This window comes from Varroa jacobsoni, unplaced genomic scaffold (assembly GCF_002532875.2).
Source record: "Varroa jacobsoni isolate VJ856 unplaced genomic scaffold, vjacob_1.0 scaffold_318, whole genome shotgun sequence".
Taxonomy (NCBI): Eukaryota; Metazoa; Arthropoda; class Arachnida; order Mesostigmata; family Varroidae; genus Varroa; species Varroa jacobsoni.
Genome location: NW_019213220.1, coordinates 33,024 through 49,961, shown reverse-complemented (window position 1 = coordinate 49,961; position 16,938 = coordinate 33,024). Strand labels below are relative to the sequence as shown.

Genomic DNA, 16,938 nt, shown 5'->3' with positions numbered 1-16,938 from the left:
TTATTGTTTGAAAAACACTAATAACTCCGACTCGGGCAGTAGTACTCCGAGATAAAAGAATACTCCTTACTTCAATACTACAATTCCTGTGATTGATAACTAGGCACGTTGTCGTAACGCTGTCTAACGGCATCCACTGGAAAGAGCACAGACTTCAGAACACACAAGAACACAATTTGGAGTTGTTGTTTCCTATATCCTCTTATAATAACAATTATTCTATATGGACATTTTTCTTTTAGCTTTTTCCGCTGTCGATATATACTCGATGTTTGTTTTCGTTCGGTATTCTTGCTTAATGTGTTTCGTTTAAGTTTTCTTAAGATTTCCTCAGTAGTTTGTTCCGTGCTATCTTTTCCTTCAGTAGCTTTCGCTCTGCTAGTCACTATTTTTTAGAACAGTATCGATAACAGTAGCACTTGTAAACATCTACTTGTTCTCCTCGTCGCACCTTGTCCTGCTTGCCTTGCTCTGGATTGGCAGACCAGCCAGCTAGCGAGCTACTTTTATCGAATCGAGTTGCACTCTCGCTCCAAAAATACTCGTTCTATTCCAAAGCCAACATTTGGCGGAAATGGTAACTGGACTGGTGAACAGCTAGCTTGCTACTTAGGCAAAGATAGGGAAAGACGGACAATTGTTATCGCATTAGTGGCGATAGTGTCATGCCAGCACAGAATGGATACGGTCAAAGCAACAATAACCGACAGTACTCGCCAGACCCGCCACCATCGACTAGCACATTTTCAAGCGCTCTGCCTGTCTGTCTACGGCCTGTGTGTAGCGCCGTTCATTCGGTGCCTCCTGCCGCCGCCGCCGTCGTCATCGTCGTCGTCGTCGTCGTCGTCGTCATCGTCGTCGTCGTCGTCGTCATCGTCGTCGTCGCCGCCGCTGCTGCTGCTGCTTCTGGCTGGCGCTGCAGATTCCTGCTGCTGCCACTGGCGCTGCTGCTGCTTGCGCCACCGCCGTTCGCGCCGCCGCTGCCAGCAAAGCTCGTCACTGTCCGTGTCGCTCGCTGGCGGCGCTCGACACGAGTGCGGTTCGAAGCAATCGGGGAAAGGGGACGCCCTCTCCCACCCTCGCCCCAAATGACGAAGCGACGGCGCGGCGCCCGCAGACAGAGACGACAGCAACTATGATGACGACGACGACGACGACGACAATGACAACAACAACAACAACGACGACGACAACAGCGGCTAGTCGGCGGACCGGTTCACAAGGAACACACATATGCATTGAAGAGAGAAAGGGGAATCGGTCATAGGAAAAAAGGGGGACTCGAAGACACACGTTCAGACAGACAGCACACACGCAGACGCACATACATCGAGACACATAGAGATCGACACCACAAGCTTCACATACGCAGCCCTATACACTGACGTGCACATACGGCCAAAGCGAAAAAGACGAGCAGAAAGAGAAAGGGGGAGATAGACAGAGAGCATCAGCAGTCGGCCAGCTCCTACCGACGTGCTGCTGCTGCTGCTGACGGAGCATCATACCGGCGGCGGCAGCAGCAGCAGCAGCAGCAGCAGCGGCGGCGGCGGCGGCGGCGGCGGCGGCAACAGCCAACAGCTGTAGATGCCATGGCGCTCTCTCTCCAGCAGTACTCCCGCTGGAGGCACACGCATATACACGGAGATAAATAGCACAGCCATACATATACACAAACAGACACTTAGAGATAGACGGCGACGCGCACACAACCAACCTCCCCCGCCTCCGCCCTTCCCCTGCATTAGGCTCTGCCGCTCGTCTGCTCCTCCGCGATCAGCCAGACGTCGGTGACGTCGACGGCGGCTGTGGCGCCAGCGACGACGACGACGACGATGATGATGATGATGGCGAGAAAGAGAGAACACGGCCATGTCTACATGGGTTTGTGAGCTGTGACTGGCTGCCTGTTTGGCTGTGTGTATCAGTGAGTCGACTGGGTCGGTCGTTCTCCCTTCCTACTTGTCTGCCCGCCGATGCGACTGGTGTCGTGCGATGTCAGGGATCCAGCAGCTTCTGCCGCGCCAGAGCGTCGGCTGGGGACATCAGCGCGCTGCGGGTGCGACGAGCTTGCGGCCATCGCTTGTATGTAGCGTCCGTCTGGCCCCGACACGACTCGATTAGACCATGCGCGCACACGTCCAAGCACAGTCATGGTCTGCACACATTTCTCTACACGGACACCTACTACAGATGCTCGTAGACCGGCGACGTCGCTCCTCGCGCCGCACTTTCCTCTTTCTTGTGCAAACGACGACGACGACGACGACGACGACGACGACGACGATGACGACGACGACGACGACGAGGACGACGACGACGACGGTCACGAGCGACAGCCAGAAAAGAAGGAGATAGAGGTCACGCCGCTGCTGTTGCTTCTGTTGCTGCTCCTGCTGTCGCGGTCTAGTCTCGTGTCCGCAAGGCGGCGCTACCGGCGGCCCCATCAGTTTGAATGGCAGCAGACAGAAGCTGTCTCACACCCCTGCCCACTTTTTTCTCGTTCCCCTAATGTCCGTAGGGACCAGTTGGCGACTGCCGACGCGCTGTTGTAGCGGTCGTTAAGGGCCTAGAGATAGTGATGCGGCCATCACTGCCGCTGCTGCGGCACCGGACGAACAAAGTCGTCCCATGACAGGGACGGGCGAATAGGCAAGCCATGGATGGACAACCGAAAGGGACGAAATGCTATGGAAAGTGTATCGGATGCCGACTAACCATCCGCTGCGACGCGGCCATGAACAGGCCGATAACCACGGCTGGCGACGGTTATGGTGGCGGCGCTTGAGAACCGCGCGGAGGAGATGGAGACTACGGTAGCAGAACCACCGATATCAGACAGCAGCAGCAGCAGCAGTGCAGCCGCCGTTGCTGTGATCTGCTACGAGGCCCGCAGCGTGTGATGGCAGGGAGACTGCAGCTGCCGCTGGGGCCAGTTAGCAGAGGCCGCATTGCCCAGGTGGACAGAAGGACAGACAACAGGAAGCCCGTTTGCTCGTCGCAAGTGTGCGATGCTGACGGTCGCTGTAGTACAAAGCAGCGTAGAAAAACGCGTCAGAGAACGATAAAAAGGAAAGCTACATGGCTACGATATTTTAGGCGAGAAAAGGACTGGATTAGCTAGCGATTGGCGATGGATATAAAATAAAGATTGGATTAGAGATGATAGCGGTGGTACTAATTGGAAAAAGCGTTACGGAGGGAGCGCAAACAGGGCGCCTACATACAGCTCTGACTGAAGGGGCCATCACGCTATGTGAAGTGGTGGCAGCAGCAGCATTAAGGTGAGCCAAGGCACTGGAAATATATAAAAAAAAAAAGAAGAGGCAAAAACATTGAATAGAAAAGAGACTCAAGAGATTTTTTTTAACCGTCCGCACGCGTTTTTGCGTCGCCTAACGTGAACTACGAGTTCGACCCTATGCGCTGTATATTGTTATAATGGCAAAGACTTGAAGCGCAAATTAGCCGCGTCTGTTGCACTACGCACACAGTTCAGGCCCATACAGCGAGGAAGGGGTTGGATATTCGTGACAACTAATTAGGTAACGTATCTGCCTGCTAATCGTAGAGACATGTTGTGGTCTAGGTTCAAACCCGGGCTTAGACAGACGGTTCGTGTCGTGCTGAAAGCTAGCCGTCCGTTCGGTTGAATGTCCAATGGCGACACGGGACGTAAAATTCAAAAAACAGAGGAAGTTCGGACTAAAGTCTTTGAGAGAACAAGGGTAGCGGACGACACATACATAGCAGCATTGGCTTCTACGAAAGAACATCGTACAACTGTTAGGCATATTCGGTTCGTATCTGCAAGGACACTAGTGTATTTAAAGAAAGAGCACAATAACGTAATTACGATTCTGTTACTCAATATGCAGATTGTTTCAACAAAAGATAGATGAATAAATCTATAGATACTGTAAAATGATAAACAGTACGCTTGTGGCATCTTACAAGACAATTTATCGGGCGAGTCTTATTTATTTTGGTATTCTCGTCTCATAACCCTGATTTTTAATTATCTATTACACAATAAGAATAACAGCATTAAATGCAAAACCGCCATAACTGGTTTAATGCGGAACCGTCTACTTGGTGATTTTGTAGCTTCTAGGAGCTTTCTAAAAACAAAATCTTCTACTGAAAATTTCTAGGAACCATCGACGATTTGTTAAGAAAGCTATTATTTGATACAGAGCATTTGTAGTATAAATTATCACACCGGTTGATGCCAACCGGTAACTGGCTGTAGCGACAGACTGCTCTGACAGACAATACGCCATCTTTTACAGATCACGCATTCTAAGCAAACAACAACAAATACTATAGCGTTACAACGAGTAACACTTAAAGCAATTGTTGTCCAGCCTAAAAGACTGTATGATCTTGGTTTTAGGTTTCATACCTGAGAATAGGCAAACACACGCAGGTTTCAATTAGTATTATTTTTACTCACAGTGAGTATGAATATATAGATAGATTCAAGACTACCATACAGAGTAACTAAGCAAGCGTAAAATGTCCATGCGCAACGGGGCCAATATTCGTATTTAAAGTGAACGCCTAATTGTTGCCTGCTTGTTCATCATGATGTCCTTGAAAGTTACGAAATTTACGAAAAGTTCAGACACCAAGCGATAAATCCTGATAGATCCTTCGACACACCTACGACGGCCCTGTAAATCGATTCATCATATTCTTTCTATAAGGTTCACTAAAGGTTAGCCGATGGCCCAGTCACATATGACCTAGTTCGATTCCAAATTGGTTTTGTAAGACTCCGCGTGCCATTGCGTCGTAAGATTTCTACGGCTTCCCAAAAAACTCACTTCTCACAAAAACACACTTTATCACAGAAACTATGTGATTATCATAATTACAGTCAATATTAATCAAACAATATGTTTCTAGCAATTTCGCGTTACGTCTGATAAATCGAAAAAAAACTTCCAAAAATAATAATGGAAAGACCTGCGCACTTACAAAGTTATTAATATTCATTGAAGGTTGCGAAACTAAGCGGTTTTAAATATAACATAATCTATAATTCCTGATCCTTTATTTTGTAATTAGCAAACAACATTTTACATAGCCGGCGTGTGGTGTTTTCATAATGGATTCTGTTGAGTGGAGTTAATTGATCTCTCGTGCGCCCATTTTATGTCAAAGTCTTTCCCTGTTTGCCCCAGCGGTTTGAAGCGCGGCAGCTCCGGGAAAATATTATATGTCTTTTAAACGGACAGTTACACGTGTACTTAGAAGAAAACCGCAAGTTCCTGCTCAGGTTCGAAGTTTTCCGCAAAGTTAAGCAGAACGATCGCAGGTGCGATTTTGACTGGTTTGACGCTTTGACGGTTTTGAATGCTCCAATGATATTTGTTTAATCAGATGATATCTTTAATATGATGGAATTGAATATTGGACGATTATTGCCTCATGTGGAAGATCTAAGGTTAGTAGGCCTTATTCTCACTTTTTGGTTAAAGTTTGATAGCCGATGTTAGCTAGGTGTTTTTGGGTACTCAACACCGCCAGCAAGTAATTACATACTGATAGCGTATGTTGACTACACGAAACCTGTGATAATACCACCGCGATCCTTGCCAAAGTAGACAGATTATCACTGAAAACCTAAGGTACAGGTAAAATAAGGGGACTGAGTACAATCGTATCGCAGAAAAGTGATTTATTCTATCACAAAAAATTGCCGTTAGGTTGATCCTTTCTATCTAGGCCGTTATAAACAAGCGAAGCGATTCGCTGCAGCTTGGGCCGCTTACAAGGACAATCCTGTACGCATGCCTAACATAACATGAAAAAGAAATACTCTTTCAGGGCAAGATGATTTAGACAGCACCAGGTTACATGATTTTTGTGCAGTTTTATTTCTTCCAATATGGTCAGCAAAACGGAGCTTGCCCTTAAAGCATTTTTGGCATAGACAACGCTACCGTTACGCCGATCTTCGTCGTGAGTAAAGTAGCAGAAGGAGATGGAATTTCTCAGAGTTCAGGTCACATATCGTAAGGTAATAGTTCCCCAGATGTTTTTTAATTTTCTCAATTCCAATCGTATTTTACATGAATGTGTGTTTTTTTTCACCACAATTGCGCATAATACCTAATACACTAGAAACTATACCAACGGATGGTCCGACTAACGGGGATATGGCCGTCAGAGTCCATATGACCAAAATGTCCTAAACACCTAGTCTAGAAGTTCGTAAAGCATACTTCAAATAGGTTAGAGCGTTCAAGGTATCAGTGTCATACGCTGTGTAATAACACTCATATAGGCATTTTTTTAGAGGTAACCGAAGCCGCTGAGGCACTGATCTATACAGACGTTAATAAACGTTTCTAGTTTTGAACTGTGGGACCATGCTAGCGGCATCAAACCACTGAAAAGGTCCCTGCACCGATATCATAGCCTCTTTTGAACTATGTACCTATTGTGTGTACAATTGCACTTGCTTGCTACTGGCCTTTTGATGTGACTGTCGAGTTGACTCACGATGGTGACGCCTGAACCGACAGCTAAGAAGATTACATAATAATCTTCTTACATAATAAGTATACTATGCATGTCGGCAGACACCGTAGTGGACGCAGTATAGAAACAAAAAGCCTTTCTATAAGGCTTCCCTTGCCATAAAAAAATCGTCGGGATAGAAAATAAAGTTTTTTTTGTAAATTGCCTAATTCAGTTAGCAGTTGATGAAACAGAGCTAAATCTCATCGTTGCCGAACACGTTATAGTTGACAGAGTTTACTGAGAATTATAGAAGGGTACGAGCGCTATTGATAATTTTCACATGTCGTCTATTCACGTTGCCTGTTTTTTTTTTTCGATGTTCTTACGCTACGCCACAATGTTATCACGAACATTTTCTAATACTCAAGGAAAGCTAGGCACAAGAGTTGGAAAAATCAATTGGGGTCAGAAACAGGAAACGAGATTTGAAGGTCTCATAGTTGTTGCCGTTAGGTAGCGGTTTAACGGATAATATGAAGGTGCACTAATAGAGTAATAGTAATAAACGTCAGTCTCTGATGTGTGGTGACCATAGATTATTACAATGAAATAAATGATCCCGCATTTCCTAAACGCTGCTCCGAAACGTTACCTCTATATAGATGAGCTATGAAGGAGCATTTTGGCCTGTCTAAAAAAAAAAGAACCAGTTTTCAGCTGCCGGTAACACGACGTCGGTTTAATATTAAGTCAATGACGATATCTATATGAAGACGAAAGATTCTTGAAAAGGACACAAATGATCTTTGAACGTTTCAATAACAAGTTCTGCCTTGCCGTGTCTTTAATATTGCTATATCGCGCGGTTGATCGGTTAGAGAATAGGACCTAAGTGTTTTCTGTGCGAAAGCTAGAAAACGGATTAAGGGAAAATGTGTGCATACCTGCCATGGCTTAAGAACGAAGTAGCATATAACACAACAAAATCGAGTGTGATCAATCGCCAACTCTACCTATTGAACGAAATACGCTTTTACCCTGATTAAAACAAGCTACGTACTTACCTGTTCTATTCTAAAGAGACGGTAATTATAATATAAAAAAACCATGGGTCTCATGTCGCTCTCTCCTGAGACATACCATGACGAGATCATTAATCAAGTACCTGTCTCACATATAACAATGATGCGATCAGTGAAATGTAATACCATGACGCCAGTAAGATGAAGGCCAAATATCAATCTAACGGAAAAGAAATTCAAGTTCAGTTATGTTGCGTTCCGACATCGACGTTTTTAACGGTGCCACGAGGTCGAGCAACGTTTCCTCGACGGACAAATCACGTAAATTTATCTATGAACAAAACAATATGATACTATTTGAGAAAAATCAATAGGTAATTGGCCGAGTAGTTCGTTAGCATCCGCGATGTGCTTCAGCAAACTGCTTTCCTGTTCTTTCAACTTACCAAAAACGTTTGAATTACAAAGGTGCATATACATGCAATATGACACATAAACGATATCCGTGAAATTTCTGCTTGAGATAAAGGAAGTTCATGATATTCCATTAAATAGCGTCAAATTTCGGATGGCCATTTTAGTAAGCTTAAAGACGCTAACAAATTTTTCTGATACCCTCAGACCCTACGCGACCTTGAGATTTGGTCAGTAGGTCTACTTAGAGTAAGGCCACTTAACAGCAATCATATATAAAATACAGTTTAGATATCTTTATCGGTCAAAACGAAAGATACCGAAGGACTGGAGTACCTAACAAGAAGGCTAAATACAAGGCTTTCTTAAGGCAGGAGCTGACCTAATCACGCAGGTGCAACTTAACACAATATGTACTCGGAAGAAGCCGCCAGAAAAAGTCGAAAACTCATGTTTTAGAGAGCATTTGTGTGCGACAAGGTATTTTACCGTTAACGGTTCTCTTATATTGGTGAACGCACCTCACATCGCCGACTTCATTATCCTTCCCCTATGACTGAAAAACATGCACTTCAAACAGGCATTCTAGTAGCGATTCAAGGTTAACGCACAGCAGAGTGTGGGCAAAATTTGTTTCAATGCTCTAGACATGGAAATACAGATCTGAATTTTCGAACAATACGAAGCACTGCAGTTTGTAACTAGTAGAAATTCTACTGTCACGTGCACAGTCGGCCGTTACCTGCCACATTATCTTGGACTGCCTGCTTGTGTTACGGATAATCCTAAATCACTTACTGAGCCAGCTGGAATATACACATATTATTGCTTGCACAGCGGAAAAGGAGCCACATTGATGTCTGAAATAAAGGAGGGATTTTTACTCAGAAATTACTAAATTTCGATTAAGTTTCAACATGGACAAGGTGCTCAAAAAAAGGTACGGAAACGAAGTAAGACGATTGCAGCTTAACTCAGCTTGTCGAACTGAGTGAAAAAAGTGCCCTCGAGAAGCAAAGAACAGCAACATTTGACCCCACGGAGAGTTGATAACCGAGGCAGGTCTAATAGATCTTAAACAGGATTATATAGACTTTCAGATCTTGCTCTCTTGGATAAGTTTACGCAGTTTAGATAACAGCTTATTGAAACGAAGATATTGCACTCCGAAGGTATGTCTATTCATGAATGAATGAATTATTAAATTAAAACTAATAATTAATGTTAACTAATGGAACTGTAAGCGCAGAAGAAGTGCAAAAGTTCGCATTACCTAAAGCAAGCTGACAAACGAAAATACTTTCAAACGATTTAATGTTGCTATGGTTACCTATGTATGCTATGAAAACAACATAGATTCTAATGCGGTACAGGAAGTCTGGCTCCCCGGGCATATGACGCCGAGGACAGTTATGATTTCTTGCATTTGTAGAAGTTAGATAGTATCTGAAAGCTTGTGAAGGTGCTTTCAATAAAGATGACTACCCATAATTTTTAAATGGTACATCTTCTAAACAGGATACCCGCAGCACAAAGGGATCTACCTGACTCAAGCGCTGCTCATGTTTTACTGCTTCGCCCCTCGTGCGAGTTACATAATGCATGCTATTTCGAATTTGGGATTGGCCTGAGTGAGGCCACATCAAAGGCGACATGGGACGCATTCGAGGAAGTCGAACGCTTACTCTGCCAAACCTCAATAACAGGTTAATCATAAGAAAGAAAACTTCGTACTACCCACGAATCGTTTGCCGTATCCACTGCGCGACTTGACGCCAACGCATTTGTGCCTACGGTTATGTCCTTATTTTCTCCATCTGTGATTGCGCTACGCCTAGAAGCCGACAACTAACCCCTCTACCATGTTGTCATTTCTAGTGCACTTCGTGGCAACAACGAGAACGAATTGAAGATCTACAGCTCGTCAATAGCTTAACAGTAAACTGTAAGTTCAACTTATTGCTATCAACAAATTTAGCTCAAGTGAATTCCATAGCGGAATATCTATAGAAATGATACTTGTAAGAGGAGCGTACGTTTGCATTGGATGACCTCCTCTGACGCGATATAGAAAGCGTTAAAATTGTGCACGGTTTGACAGGGCTTCTGCTCAGCAACGCAGCGAATCGAATTTCGTCTACGTCCCCCAAAGGCCTACAGGTCCGTCACAGGCCATCTGAATGCTGTAACGAATTGGCCACGCTTGATACTATACATAGGCAAACCGTATCGCCATGCCCAGCGGAAGAGAGCCTTGTTTTCCTCATAATCGACCTACGAATGCGTATACGTTTATACAATTTTTCCTAGCAGAGGTCACTATAGAATTCGTTTGTTACAGGACTGTGGGTAGGCACAGGAGATCGTGAAGGTACCTAGTAAAATCAATTCCAGAAAAAAAAGTGCTCGGCCAGACAGTTTGTTTATTTCTCCTTCTTCGACTCTGATGTAATCCTTTGCTTACTTGTTCATTTTCCCTCTACCTGTTTTTGATGAGTTCGAAAGCAATTACTTACGTTTGACCTTAGATTAGAATAATCGCCATTAATAACCAATGATAAAACCGTAATCATCAATATATCGCACGGCTATATAATACATTACAGTATTGTTTCTTTCATGCTACCTTATTATGGATACTTTTACTGCCTCGGTTGATCTTGAAACCACTTTTTCAATGATCGTTCTAGACATATTTTATGCTTTTCCTTCGGCTATGCCCATACCTTATCAGTCGTATTCCTTGTACAGTCACTATTACAATCAAACTGCTATCCGTTATAACCGAAATATATACGTGCAAATATATTATCATGGAAAAAAGTTACCATTTGTATTAATTTTTCTATTTTCCCAGCATGTTGGTTGGAATCAATTTTATCCACCGCTATGTATTCTACTTGTTCAGTGGGTGATTATTACCCGATTGTTACCAATGAATTGCTCGTACCGCTAATGACCTACTCTCTCGTCATACAACAGTTTCAATTGTATTGAACTTTCGCTCAGTTCTCTCTAAAATTTGATTGAAGGCATCAGTCAGTTCGTTCACGCAGTCATAAGTTTTGTGTTTTTTCACTGTGGAAAAGGATCATGGTTCTCGCTCAGAAACAGGCCCTTCCTGGTTGCGCTTCGCGCTTGCTACATCGCCAGTCAATATGTATGAGACAAATAGCACACAAAACAAAGCAAAGAAAAAATCAAAATGGTCCTTTGTTGAATGACGGTCCCGACGAACAAGTCCATACGCAGCCCAAGCTTCATCTTTCATCCTTACGGAACAGACATAGTTCTCAGTATAAACTGCCACCCCATCCGGTTCACTCGGCCTGTAAGCGAACAGTTCACGACTTCGTGACCCGTTCCAGGCTGTGCTCGGGTATCTGTCGCTTGAAATGCCTGGTAATTCTTGAACAATGACTAATCTGGTCGACAAGCTAGAACAGATAGAGCTGGCATGTCTTAACTGTGGTATAATCTATATTTGATTCATTTAATGCTTGTGCGCCCTTGTAACCATCATGTCATACTCCCAGCATGATTCTAACATGCCATAGTTTTCGACCTTCGCTTTGTGATTTTCAAACTGTTAAAAATCTCTGCAGCCTCCGTCCACAGCCCTACTGTCCCAGTCGGGATTCGCTTCAGCGTTAACTCCTTCTCTTAGATGAAGCAGATGCCAGCTACTCCGTAAGTACTACGGCGCCAAAGGGTTTCCTTAACCTTTCGCGTTGTCCGACCTCGGTAAGCTGATATCGTGATCGGTTAGTGTGACATGCTAAACGAACTTATCGCAGTTCCTATTCAATTTCAACTAATACATAGATTCTCGTATAGATATTATATGTATATAAATAGATGCAATGGGTTGTATATGTAGATTTGAATATGCGCGCGCTTCTGAACACGTACGTACGTTCATTTCGTTTCGTGTTCATAAGTCGGTCAGCTTATTGGTACCACGCGAATACGCACCGGGAAGTACTTCTTCGTCACCGACCTACGATTTATTATATTAGCGGGTATTTGCCACCAATGTATATATATATATATAAATACGGGACGTTTTATCCTCATGCTAGTCGTATTTGGCTGGCTGATAACGGAACAAATTACAGTGATCTGAATTAGCATAGAATTATATATTGATTGGCTAAATGAACTTTTTTTCGCCGGTTGAAATCTCCATTATTATTATTATTGCCACCGTCAATCCATTAGCCACCCAATCTACCGCCGATATTGCCCACACCCTAATTCTCGCATACTCTTATCATATCTAGGTACTTTTTTATATATTGTTCTCATTATTGCTTCACTATCATTACAATTATAGCATATTGCTAAGTATCTATATTATAAACCCTGTGCTTAGTGACGTCTATTCAGTGCAACAAGCTAGGACCGCCCTGCACTTTTGCCATATCAGTACTAATATTGTCCCTGGCTATTACCGACGAATCTCTACGTGTCTAGGGGATGATGATCATTTTTGGGACGTTCAGCTAATGAAACCACCAGCCAGTCCGCCGTTATTCGCACACCGGTCGACTAACATTTACACAAACAAATATGGAAAAATATATATATGCATTAAATAATCGTATGGACCATAAGTATCATATTGGATATATTATTCATATACATATATACATCTATATACATAATGAATATATAGAATGGGTCATATCAATTGTTTTACTCAAGACGGTCGTTCTCGTCGAGCCTCTCATTCAATGGATTCTTTTTTGGGAGAAATAAATCGCCATTTTTGCGTGAGGGCGCCATTTGCAGGAAATGCTTATTAGGGCAAATGGAACTTAACAAACGACGGTCAAAGTAGCACAATTGCATTTAACTTTATTCAGGCTCGCCAGAGCGTTTATTAACAACGCGGTTCTTCCTTGAACAACAGAAAGCAACAATCCACGACTGGTGTAAACGGAGTGGGGAAACACAATTGTATACTATTCACACGAAAATACTTCAACAAAAATGTAGAGACACACTAAACGACAAGACAGCACTTTTTTCATTTGAAAATATTATGCACGCCTACTATGTGTCCCTTCTAGTAGGGTTAAAAAAAGGATACAATACACTTAAAGCACAAGATACGTACGTAATAAAATGGGCCGTGACTGGGTTTCAAAAACGGAGTCGCGTTTAGCAATAGTATAGAATAAATTTGGCCTTTAACGGTTACGGTATGTCCAGTGAAGTGTTTACCCGCAGCGGCTTTATAGTAAATTAAACATTTACTAGTCAGTCTGAGATTCTAAGAGTTTATGTGCAACGCCAAAACCGTCGGTATCGATCGGGTTTGGACAAATTGGACACGAACGATAATGAGAATCATTATCTCTAACTCATAATTTAGTATAGGACATCCATATTCGAACGTAGCGACGCTAAAAGTACGTCCGGTCATCGTTTACCGAAAAGTTTAATAATACGATGGTAATACGGTATGTGTTTATTGTGATCAGCTGTAGCGTGTACAAGCACATTTGCTCAGGGAAGTGACTAGATAATAGTTAAGTTTACACTGTGCAAAGCGCTTCTGACGATCAGCGCAAGTTCTCTACTGAAGTACAATCACAATCTACATGCATACTGACAATACGCATAATCCAATACTGATAAAATCTCGAAAAAAATGATTCGTTAATGTCACTACGGATGACAATCTTACCCTTCTTATAAATTGAGCTCGTTTCCCTGTAGGAGGGGTCTAAGGAGCAATCAATAACATTAACGGTGAGTCCCCATGATGGCCCAACGGTAAGCCGTTTGCCTGCTAAACTCAGAGGCCTGTAAATGATGTAGGCTTGAAACTGGGTGTCACGCTAGAAAGGGCTAGCCGTTTAAAGCAAGGCTTTTCGGTGTAATAGGAAAACGTAATCAACTATTACTCATTTCCTCCACTTCCATATGATCTTCTAATAATAACAATAACACTAGTAGTAATGATCCAGAGCCATAAGCGTGTCTATGTGTACAGAATATATATGCTGGTCGAGAGAGATAAATGTTACGTAATACGTACGCGAAAACCACTGTTGGAAATTACGCCCGCAAATAAAGATATGGTGGTCTAACATTCTCACTGGTTCGGCATCACCCTCACCTTGAAGTCGTTCGAAGGCAATGAATGGGCTTTGCTGTCTCGTAGTCACGTATCGTGCGTAACAAATGTAAGCTAGTAAACGCCGCTTGCGAAGTTCTCTTTCTTGGAGTCGTTACGGAAAGAAAACATGATTTTACATGCTATCTTGCTTTGTCATTAAGGTATTGAGACCGGTACGTAGGTTCAAGAGGCCAAATAGATTAATGCAATAGACATACGCTAGTTTGTTGACAAGGAGTAATTTTTTTTCGCGTATTAGGTGAAGTTCCTGCCAAGGCAAATACTTCGTTACAAATAACTCGATACAGGCTCTTTATACAGTTCCATATCTGCTGTGTTTCATGCATTATTATGATTGTGTATTGTATATAGATATAATAAATAACTACTCTTGAACGGGCGAGAATGCGTTTTAGCGACAGATGCAAATGCAAGCTCATCTTCATTATGGTTTAGTAGGGCTCAAGAGAAAGATTTCACGTTCGCAGTTTGTGCCTAGTCGGTTTTTTTGCGAAATGTCTGACGTAGTTTCATGCGGTACTTTTGTCCAATTTAGTTCACACAATGGCACCTTCTCGTAACGGCAGCCCACAAATATAGGTTTGACGTGCAATTTTTTTCGTTATATGTATTACCGATAACCCTCCATTGTGCCATGGACATTCATGATGGAAAAATGCAGTTTACACAGCCAACACGAATTTTCTTTTGGAAGAGTATTGCAAGTGTTCGTTAACGGTGTCATAATTCAATGCTTGTTTCGGGAATCGGTTATTACGTAGCTCATTCAGACGTCGCTACCACTGTGAACTCGTCTAGACACCGCCAGTTGCTACTAGTGTTACCTTATCAAGTGGCCTACCGTTGAATGAGCGTTCAGTAAACCTCGTTATTTTGGCCTTTTTGTTAAGACTATGCATGATCGTTGAGCTAATGTCCCATCTCTATATATCTCTAGCCTATTTTCCGAGATATCGACCTCTGCACTGGTTCTATGAACAGGACTAACACCCTAATTGATAACTTCATTTGTTCAGCATTTGCCGTAAGCCAAGCACACCTTAAATACTTTCCGTTTCATTGCATTCCCGTGGCCCTCAAAACGGGCACACGACATTCCCTTACGTGCCTGAAATTATGAGTTGGCAGTTTTGGTATTGTGACGTTATGAACTCCACGTTCATTTTGCGTGAGGGGCTCAGAAAAGTTTTTTTTTGAGTAGATATTTCTTTCGAACACGCATTCGTTTCTGACCTTTGTCGACAGGTGAGCTAAACACAATACTGCTTCTTTGGGGAATGATTGTGTTGTTCATTGATCAGTGAGCGACAGTTGTAGAATTCGAGCCATGAGTTCTTCCTCTTCGGCTATTTTTCGTTCTTCTTCCTCACGTAGCTCTCTACTAAGTTTCAGAGCAAGGCTCAACTCGTCGTCGTTATCGTCTTCGTCTGGCGCGCGCTCTGCCGACGGCTCGATGCCATTTTGCAAAGCCCTAGAGAATAAAATATAGCAGGACTATTTTAAATACAGCTCAGAAAGTTCGGAGACAACAGGACGTGTCACTTGAACCTCACGGGAAATATGTATAATAATTGTGTCGTCATTTAGAACGACGACGTCTTTTTTTCATAAATTACTACTGGGAATTATAGGAATGAATAGAATGAAACTGGCATTACTTTGACTTTTAGTTTATGCCCACATCATAATCGGTAGTAGTTTCTTATGACAATTTAGCAAAACAGCAATCAACAACTAGATTGTATGGTGACGGTCTTCATAAAAGAACAGTAACGTATATATTTTCTAATAGGACTTTATCTTCTTTTGGTAGAACTCTGTTGAGTTCTAACAAAAGAAGTTCAAACGTCGCATCCTACAAATGCAATAAGCTTCTAATGTTCTTCTAATTACTTCAGTGCCTGGTTGAATCTAAACCGTTAGTTACACGAACCGAAACAACAGCTTGTCGTGGCTTTTGTACTGTAGCTTATGAGCCCTGATGTCGCCATCGCTAGCGTGGGTGGCGCGGGCGTTGTTACTTAGCTGCGGAGGAAGACGACCATTGGCTTGTTGTTGCTTTTGATTTTGCTGTCGTTCCATATGAGTTGGACACTGTTTCTCGTTGAGTGGGCTTGTTGAGTTCTGATGACTCGGGTTCTCCAAAGCTGACTCAGGCGGCCCGTTTCCATTGGACGGGGGCAGCAATAATAGCGATGACCCATCCTTGCTCGCTGGCGCAAGGTTCCCGTTAGTTTCGTATCGGGGCGCTGCGGAGTTCAGTGCTTCCCAAACAGTGACCTGCGCAAAACGATCCAGTCATTCAATTTGAATAACTAAGAGGCGCTCACGTTACGGATGGGCACTTAAAATTTATCGACTATATAGACTTCGGCCGAAAACCATAGTACCGTAAGTACAGACGGAAAACGACTTCGAATTTGACCGGACGAAACGGAAATTCATCTAGCAGCGTCCGGTTGAACAAATGGCCGCGCACACGATTCCATCCCATAGTATACAAAAAGCAAAATATATGTTTGCAAATATAATCGCGTTTCTCAGTTATACGGGCGTGCGCAAGAACCTTAAACAACCGATTTTCATTCTAATCTTAATGGCGTTCTTCGTTTACCTTATCTTCCAGCGATCCAGCGTCCACCAATGACTGTTCAATTGCGAACTGGAGAAGCTCGTCTTCTTCCTCGGCGTAGAACGAGGCTCGACCTCCACGGGCGCTGCTGCCTGTTGCATTTGTACGGCTCGTCCCTGTAACACATAACGGATAAAATATCCATATAAATACACATACGAATGGTCGGCATACTCAATATGTGAACTTCATGATAATTCCAACTCGTATTACTCAATATATTGAGATAACACACTCAATCGCAA

At 43.1% G+C, this 16,938-nt stretch overlaps 3 protein-coding genes across 5 annotated transcripts in view; 1 reads left to right on the top strand and 2 right to left on the bottom strand.

Annotated features, from left to right (window-relative positions):
• Positions 1 to 967, bottom strand: part of Snoo (Sno oncogene) — a 64,428-nt gene extending 63,461 nt beyond the window's left edge. The window contains exon 1 of the mRNA XM_022831205.2: positions 71 to 967. The gene's annotated coding sequence lies outside the window, so the exon portion shown is untranslated. The remainder of the gene's footprint in view (positions 1 to 70) is intronic.
• Positions 968 to 1,701: 734 nt separating this feature from the next.
• Positions 1,702 to 10,222, top strand: LOC147753661 (uncharacterized). Of its 2 annotated transcripts, XM_086967845.1 has the most exons (4): positions 1,702 to 3,284; positions 9,429 to 9,616; positions 9,789 to 9,855; positions 10,012 to 10,222. In XM_086967845.1, the coding sequence occupies exons 1-3, from the start codon at positions 3,163 to 3,165 to the stop codon at positions 9,818 to 9,820; spliced, it is 342 nt and encodes a 113-aa protein (XP_086823971.1). In that variant the 5' UTR covers positions 1,702 to 3,162; the 3' UTR covers positions 9,821 to 9,855; positions 10,012 to 10,222. The 2 variants fall into 2 exon arrangements, with proteins under 2 accessions (XP_086823971.1, XP_086823970.1); XM_086967844.1 differs by having other exon boundaries at positions 9,789 to 10,222.
• Positions 10,223 to 10,313: 91 nt separating this feature from the next.
• The window catches only part of LOC111259301 (ankyrin repeat domain-containing protein 13D), a 25,659-nt gene continuing 19,034 nt past the window's right edge, over positions 10,314 to 16,938 (bottom strand). The window contains exons 9-11 of one of the 2 annotated variants that reach the window (XM_086967843.1): positions 16,676 to 16,809; positions 15,995 to 16,341; positions 10,314 to 15,532 (exon numbers count right to left, since the gene is read on the bottom strand). In XM_086967843.1, the coding sequence (XP_086823969.1) occupies positions 15,352 to 15,532; positions 15,995 to 16,341; positions 16,676 to 16,809 (662 nt within the window). In that variant the 3' untranslated portion in view covers positions 10,314 to 15,351. Of the gene's footprint in view, positions 15,533 to 15,994; positions 16,342 to 16,675; positions 16,810 to 16,938 lie in introns of those variants that run through there. The other variant, XM_022831203.2, reaches the window with a different exon arrangement.

Bases quoted from the DNA above. Each gene is read 5' to 3' on its own strand.
- LOC147753661 (XM_086967845.1), top strand. From the start codon at position 3,163: ATGATAGCGGTGGTACTAATTGGAAAAAGCGTTACGGAGGGAGCGCAA. The intron at 3,285-9,428 runs GTGAGCCAAGGC...TCTTCTAAACAG, and splicing joins GTGGCAGCAGCAGCATTAAG to GATACCCGCAGCACAAAGGG. The intron at 9,617-9,788 runs GTTAATCATAAG...TGTCATTTCTAG, and splicing joins CTGCCAAACCTCAATAACAG to TGCACTTCGTGGCAACAACG.